Source organism: Haliotis rubra, unplaced genomic scaffold (assembly GCF_003918875.1).
Source record: "Haliotis rubra isolate DU_JTF1 unplaced genomic scaffold, ASM391887v1 Scf944, whole genome shotgun sequence".
In the NCBI taxonomy this organism is placed as follows: domain Eukaryota; kingdom Metazoa; phylum Mollusca; class Gastropoda; order Lepetellida; family Haliotidae; genus Haliotis; species Haliotis rubra.
In genome coordinates this window covers 28,119-36,140 of record NW_025767684.1, presented here as the reverse complement: position 1 = coordinate 36,140, position 8,022 = coordinate 28,119, and the positions used below count along the sequence as shown (strand labels likewise).

The following is an 8,022-nucleotide window of genomic DNA, read 5'->3' as shown; positions in this document are numbered from 1 at the left end:
AATACAATATATAGCATTACAGTAATACAATATATAGCATTACAGTAATACAATATATAGCATTACAGTAATACAATATATAGCATTACAGTATGCCGTTTTGTCACTGAATAACGAAGGAATACATTTGTTGTGAATGAAGGTGTGTTTGGATAAACCATAAAGATAATGACAAAAACTTCAAATATGTTCTTTACCCAATATACCAGGTCTCAGAAATAAATATTGCAATACGTATCGTTTGAAAAGCGTATTGCGACATACGGTATACCGGTAATACCGCGCAGTGCTAGGAGTGAGTAAATGATCACTCTTCATCTGTGTATGTTGCCACCCCTATTGTACTTGATTCTCTGTAGTCATATTTCCAGAAACAAACAAGGAGGCAATGTTTCATATGTTATTTTATTCGACATCCCTTGACATTCAGGCACCCGTCAGTTTGGCAGCTACGTTCTTGATCTGGGTGAAGACAGATCCGAGTTGAGCCTGGAATGGCTGGAAGAACTTGACGGCCTCAGCAGCGACCTGTGCAGTGGCTTGTCCGGCGTGGGTCAGGAACTGGACAGACACAGAGTTACATTAGACCAAGCACCATGTGTATCAACATTTTGAAAGATAGTAAGCTTTCAGTTACAGTGTATTCATGGTACATGTGTGATTTGTAATATAGTACATTTCATGTTTGTGTGCATTTGTGTAAACGGAGGTATATTATTGTATATGTCATGTATGTGTACAAAATATGATATTGTATTTACCATGTCTGTGTATGTGTGTGTTGCTGAATCAAAATATTGTACATAGTATCTGTGTATATGTATGTGGTGTTGAATTTAGATGTCCCATTGTACAGGTGTCTCTGTACAGCAGCGGAGAGAGACTGTTACATTTCTTCATGAAATACTGTGTACGTTCACAGGAAAGATCCCTGCTTGTCCATGCATGTATTCTCCAGGAAGGGCATGGACCAGGTGGATATGTTTTTCTGTGGTGGAGGTCGTGTGTAAATCCTCACATGTATGTGAGAAGAAAGTGTGTTAATGAAATGTGGAGAATACTAACAATCAGTCTACTGTGTGTCCGTGTATATAGGCATGACAAGCCACTGAATACAATAATTCGATGGCACCAACTGTCTGGGAAAGCACTCCCTACAAAGCTTCGATGGAACCATCATTCATAGGGAGCCACTGGTCACAAATATTTCCCTACACTCGCGTAACCTTGATTCGTGGATATAAGGGACACAGTGCGGCGAAAATCATATATTAAATGCACGATTTCATTTTGCGTACTCACTGATTATTTTATTCATTGATTCAGCAAATTGAAAATGCCTAATATTCCACTCGTGAATGAAACGTTTGTTTATTGAAGCCATTTTCAATCATCACCCTTCTGTGTGCACACAAAATGTGACGTCACCTTGTTTCGTGGATTATGGAGTTGGTTACTTTATGTCACTATGTACGACTGTCCATTGTAGTAAGTATTGACACCTAGGAAATCAGACGACAAGATCTGAGAAGGTTGGTGCTAACGGTATTTGGTTTTGGTGGCATAGTATCTTGGGCTATTTATCTCAGTGCTGGACAATTAGACTTACTGTTGGTAATGTGTAATGCAGAGATTCGGAACATTATTGTCAGCGAGGCGTGGCATTGTATATGTACATCAAAAGTACCGCTTCGAGACGTCATGCGAAACTTACGAGAGAGCATGATGATCCACGAATCAAGGTTATCCACGAAATTTAGGTTACGGTTCTGTAGATAGTCCCGTCTGTGCCAGTCAATTCAATGTTTATAAACAACTTTCTGTCTGGGCAAGGCCCTTCAGGCTACCCAATGCAGGGCTGAGAGATTGCACGGAACGTACTGTCTGGACAAGGCCATTTAGGTTACCCAGTGCAGGGCTGAAAGATTGCACGGAACTTACTGTCTGGGCAAGACCCTTCAGGTTACCCAATGCAGGGCTGAGAGACTGCACGGAACGTACTGTCTGGGAAAGGCCCTTCAGGTTACCCAATGCAGGGCTGAGAGATTGCACGGAACTTACTGTCTGGGCAAGGCCCTTCAGGTTACCCAATGCAGGGCTGAGAGATTGCACGGAACTTACTGTCTGGGCAAGGCCCTTCAGGTTACCCAAAGCAGGGCTGAGAGACTGCACAGCAGTTGACTCAATGTTTCCCAGGAAAGTTTTAAGATCCCCAAACGCGGTGCCAGACACGAGACCAAGGACGTCACCCAGAGTGTCTTTCAGTCCGTTGATAAAATCGCCGATAAGAAGACGACGGCTGTGCTTGGGGAAGAGCTGAAAACAAAGAACTGTCATGAATATCCCCAATGCGCTGTCGACATTGTAGCTGGAAGCGGCATCTTATGTGTAACTATGTTCACTGCTTCATGTGTAAATATATGAATCAATATATCGTCATTGAGTGGAAGCCTATTAAGGCTTCATTGGAATCCATTATGGTATTTACCTTTGCAACAGCGTTGGGCACAATATTCTTGATCAGCGCATCAATATCAACGTCAAATGTGCCTTTATCTGAAAAAATCAAGAAAACAGAGTTGTCGGGTATGGTCTTAGCCACAATGATGTGGCAAGAGAATGTTCACATTTTCTCTGTAAAGGATATATATCTCAGTGAGGTTCTATATGTGCAACATACGTTAGCATCGTATTATTCAAACACTAACACATGTATGAAACATAATCTAGTTCGTAGTTCGTAGTCAAATGCACTGAAGTAAGAGTCTTTGCCTATGCACGCACCCATCATTGACTTGACATCGGCCTCTAGCGTAGACAGCACCATCTGGGCGACGGCTTTGACATCCTGGCCACTGGTCAGACCCTGGGCAGCTGTCTTCAGATTGCTCTCAAGGTTCGTGGCGATCTTAACACGGAAACATGAGACCGTTTGTCACCAGATTGCATTTATAGAAACGTTCGTGTGTAATGGTTTACTTACAAAGTAAAAGTAGTCTTTCCACAAATTGACCTGCCTCAAAATCAAGTAATTCTGTTTCTGCCTTTGTTCTGACCATCATAAATTTGATATATACATCAATATGGGCATATGTCCTGTCTACGAATTACCTATATGGGCATATGTCCTGTCTACGAATGATCTATATGGGCATATGACCTGTCTACTAATTACATATATCGGCATATGGCCTATCTACTAATTACCTATATGGGCATATGGCGTGTCTACTAATTACCTATATGAGCATATGGCCTATCTACTAATTACGTATATGGGCATATGGCCTGTCTACTAATTACCCTTCGAATATTAGTTAGTGGATCTTCAAATGGTCTGTGATTTAAGGGGATTGATGGATGATATAAGCTGCACAATTTGTAAATCTGATGTCATCGACATGAATTTGTTAATAAGAGCGACAAAACATCGATAAATATCTTCTACAGCAGAGTCCAATATACATCAAAAGAACCAAATGTTAAAGAAAATATATATTTCCATCCAGAGATTATTGTTGTCTCTGGTGCGTCAAAATATGGAAATGTACTCCCAAAGGATGCCATAAAATCTTTCCCCAGAAAGCTGAAATCTAACAACTTCTGAACATGAGTTTAATGACATTCTTTAAGTCCATGCACTGGGGAAAATGTGACTCGTGAAAACATGAAGCCATGGATGTGGCGGATGTTAATGATGCTACTGACCTTCTCTGCTCCCTCCACAGACTCCTTCAGCTTGTCCACCACATTCAGCATCTCATCCTTCACATGTCCCAGAAGTCCCGCCTCCACACTGTCAGCAAACATGCACAACACTTTCACTTTGTCTTTGCAAACACTGAGCATGGGTACAAATACTACAGCTGGTTATACTTTAAATACCATCAATAACATCAAATTATGAAATAAACTACGTTTAATGGCACAGAAACTCACACTCCGCGTTTTCCAACACCAGCAAGGAGAGCAGGAAGTGCGCTTTCGATGACAGTTGGTGCAAGAGCTGGAATAGAGGACAAGTGCTGATAAATAAACACAAGATATGATACTGAAACGATCTGCTACACATGTTCATGAGAATCTGGATCAGACTCTAAATTATATATTGAAAGGCATGTAGTGTTATACAATTTCACGAACTGTCTTTTAAAATAGCATGTCGACTATATCTTGAAGACTGCTGCCGTTATAGCTGTCAGATACATCCATCGACAAAAGATCGTGTATACTCACTCTCAACTTCGTGAAGAAGTCCTGTAAATTGAGACAGGAATTAAAATATTAAGGAAAAGTTAAATCACACAAAGGTCTAGGTAACTGATAACTAGTTTTGAGAACGAAGCTCTACTGAATTCGTTTACAGATCATTTCTGTGCGTTTTAGTTGACGTGAGCAGCATTGATAATGACGGGGTAGGAGCAGAGGTTGAAGTCAAAATACGGACAAGGGTTATAATCCTAGAGTTATGCCACACATATATTTAGGTTTCTAGATATAGTTTAGTTGGTTCTTAAAATGGATATTGCAGCCTGAGCATTTTAAATATTACTTCATGAGAAATCATCTGGGTTGACATATTACGTACCTTTGCCAATGTTTTAAGCTCATCAAGGAAATTTCTGCGTTCACTAGAATGTGGAGTGGAAAATACAGATGAAAAATAATTGCTTATTAATTTCATGCAGTTTCTAGATCGCCTAAGTAACATAAGTATGTCTTATATACAATGGCAGTTTAACACAATATTTCGGTCAGTGTAGACATTCGAATCAAGATGGTAGAAATAAATATCTGAAAGTGGAATGAACCCTTCCGTTAATATGACAAAGATTACAAGAAAAAGAAATATTGGAAGGACATCAATCACCAGGACGAGACCATCACAATCTAATAAAATAAAATTAAACAAGACAATGCAAAAAAGAACATGAGATTAGATATAATGCGCAAAACCCACTTTCGTAAATAGTAAGAAATCCGAGTTAAAACACGAATCCATTTTACGATTCACACGGCAGTATATGCAGATATTGCAACTATGTCACTCACATTTCACGCTTGCCAACACCAGCCAGAAGAGCGGGCAGTGCACTCTCGATGACAGTTGGGGCGAGATCTGGAAATGAGGACAAGTGCTGATAGACCACACAAAATGTGATACTGTAGCGATCTGCTACATATGCTCATAAGAGTTAATTGGGATCATGCTCTTAAATATTTATTGAAGGACACAATGTAGTGTCATGCAATTTCACGCACCTTTTAATATACACACCATGTAAATTCTAAAAGACTGCTGCCGTTTTAGCTGTCAGCTTAAAATTATCTACAAAAGATCGTGTATACTCACTCTCAACTTCGTGAAGAAGACCTGTAAATTGAGACAGGAATTAAAATATTAAGGAAGAGTTAAATCACATAAAGGTCTAGGTAACTGATAACTAGTTTTGAGGACGAAGCTCTGTTGAATTCGTTTACAGATCATTTCTGTGCGTTTTAGTTGACGTGAGTAGCATTGGTAATGACGGGGTAGGAGCAGAGGTTGAAGTCAAAATACGGACAAGGTTTAAAATCTTAGAGTTATGCCACACATATATTTAGGTTTCTAGATATAGTTTAGTTGGTTCTTACAATGGATATTGCAGCTTGAGCATTTTAAATAGTACTTCATGAGAAATCATCTGGGTTGACATATTACGTACCTTTGCCAATGTTTTTCAAGTCATCAAGGAAGTTTCTGCGCTCACTGGAATGTAGAGGGAATACATATATGTAGTTGTTCGATAATGGTTTCACGGGCTTTGTACACCATTCAGGTAACACAATTATGTCTAATATACAATGGCATTTTAAGACTACATTACGGTCAGTGTATACACTCGAATCAAGATGGTGAAAAAATATTATAGTCAATGAAACCTTCTGTAAATATAACAAAGATGTGATGAAGAAGAAATATTAGAATGACATTCAGCATCAGGATGAAACTATGTCAATCTTAGACCCTTATCGAACAGATGTAAACAAGCCCATTTTTTGAAAGAGGGTGAGAATAGGTATATTGGGAAAAATCACTTTCTTTCATCAAAGACATCCCAGTTAAAGTGCGAATCCATTTAACGATTGGCACGGCAGTATATGCAGATATTGCAACTATGTCACTCACACTCCGCGCTTGCCAACACCAGCCAGAAGAGCGGGCAGTGCACTCTCGATGACAGTTGGGGCGAGATCTGGAAATGAGGACAAGTGCTGATAGACCACACAAAATGTGATACTGTAGCGATCTGCTACATATGCTCATTAGAGTTAATTGGGATCAGGCTCTTAACTATTTATTGAAGGACACAATGTAGTGTCATGCAATTTCACGCACTTTTTAATCTACACACCATGTAAATTCTAAAAGACTGCTGCCGTTTTAGCTGTCAGCTTAAAATTATCTACAAAAGATCGTGTATACTCACTCTCAACTTCGTGAAGAAGACCTGTAAATTGAGACAGGAATTAAAATATTAAGGAAGAGTTAAATCACATAAAGGTCTAGGTAACTGATAACTAGTTTTGAGGACGAAGCTCTGTTGAATTCGTTTACAGATCATTTCTGTGCGTTTTAGTTGACGTGAGTAGCATTGGTAATGACGGGGTAGGAGCAGAGGTTGAAGTCAAAATACGGACAAGGTTTAAAATCTTAAACTTATGCCACACATATATTTAGGTTTCTAGATATAGTTTAGTTGGTTCTTACAATGGATATTGCAGCTTGAGCATTTTAAATAGTACTTCATAAGAAATCATCTGGGTTGACATATTACGTACCTTTGCCAATGTTTTCAGGTCATCAAAGGAAGTTTCTGCGCTCACTGGAATGTAGAGGGAATATATATATGCAAGTTGTTCGATAATGGTTTCACGGGCTTTGTACACCATTCAGGTAACACAATTATGTCTAATATACAATGGCATTTTAAGACTACATTACGGTCAGTGTATACACTCAAATCAAGATGGTGAAAAATATTATAGTCAATGAAACCTTCTGTAAATATAACAAAGATGTGATGAAGAAGAAATATTAGAATGACATTCAGCATCAGGATGAAACTATGTCAATCTTAGACCCTACTTACGTCCCGTTTTTTCCAACAGCGGGCAGTTAGACCTGCACCGATGAGACTTGGGGCAACCTCTGAAAGATGACATGAGGTTTTAGTGCTGCGATTGTGTGAATAATTCTAAACCAGTAGTAGTAGTAGCAGTAGCAGCAGCAGTAGTATTGCTATATGATCAGTAGTAGTAGTAGTAGTAGTAGTAGAAGTAGTAGAAGTAGTAGTAGTAGTAGTAGTAGTAGTAGTAGTAGCAGCAGCAGTAGTATTGCTATATGATCAGTAGTAGTAGTAGTGGTAGTAGAAGTAGTAGAAGTAGTAGTAGTAGTAGTAGTAGTAGTAGTAGTAGTAGTAGTAGTAGTAGTAGTAGCAGCAGTAGTTATAGTTGTGACGATGTTAACAGTTTTATTGGGAGTAGCAGCAGTAGTATTGCTATATGATCAGTAGTAGTAGTAGTAGTAGTAGAAGTAGTAGAAGTAGTAGTAGTAGTAGTAGTAGTAGTAGTAGTAGCAGCAGCGCTGTAGTATTGTTATATGATCAGTGGTAGTAGTAGTAGAAGTAGTAGTAGTAGAAGTAGTAGTAGTACTAGTAGTAGTAGTAGTAGTATTGCTATATGATCAGTGGTAGTAGTAGTAGTAGTAGTAGAAGTAGTATTGCTATATGATCAGTGGTAGTAGTAGTAGTAGTAGTAGTAGTAGTAGTGTAGTAGTAGTAGTTAGTATTGCTATATATATGATCAGTGGTAGTAGTAGTGAGTAGAGTAGTAGTAGTAGTAGTAGTGAAGTAGTGAGTAGAGTAGGTATTGCTATATGATCAGTGAGTAGTAGTAGAAGTAGTAGAAGTAGTAGTAGTAGTAGTAGTAATAGTAGAGTAGTAGAGTTGTAGTAGTAGTGAAGTAGTAGTAGTGAGTAGT

General features: G+C 38.9%; 1 protein-coding gene across 1 annotated transcript; it reads right to left on the bottom strand.

The window, feature by feature from the left end:
• Positions 1–387: 387 nt before the first annotated feature.
• Positions 388–6,832, bottom strand: LOC124264804. Its single transcript, XM_046699595.1, has 11 exons — positions 6,823–6,832; positions 6,471–6,491; positions 6,170–6,236; positions 5,706–5,749; positions 5,354–5,374; positions 5,053–5,119; positions 3,709–3,796; positions 2,785–2,908; positions 2,489–2,556; positions 2,062–2,316; positions 388–561 (listed from the first exon to the last, which is right to left on the bottom strand). The coding sequence occupies exons 7-11, from the start codon at positions 3,757–3,759 to the stop codon at positions 427–429; spliced, it is 633 nt and encodes a 210-aa protein (XP_046555551.1). The 5' UTR covers positions 3,760–3,796; positions 5,053–5,119; positions 5,354–5,374; positions 5,706–5,749; positions 6,170–6,236; positions 6,471–6,491; positions 6,823–6,832; the 3' UTR covers positions 388–426.
• Positions 6,833–8,022: the final 1,190 nt, after the last annotated feature.

What these genes read in the sequence shown, in the direction of transcription:
- LOC124264804 (XM_046699595.1), bottom strand. Translation starts at nt 3,759, where the DNA reads ATGCTGAATGTGGTGGACAAGCTGAAGGAGTCTGTGGAGGGAGCAGAG. An exon ending in CGATGTCAAGTCAATGATGG is followed by an intron (nt 2,557 to 2,784) that starts GTGCGTGCATAG and finishes TGATTTTTTCAG; the next exon opens with ATAAAGGCACATTTGACGTT. An exon ending in TGCCCAACGCTGTTGCAAAG is followed by an intron (nt 2,317 to 2,488) that starts GTAAATACCATA and finishes CTTTGTTTTCAG; the next exon opens with CTCTTCCCCAAGCACAGCCG.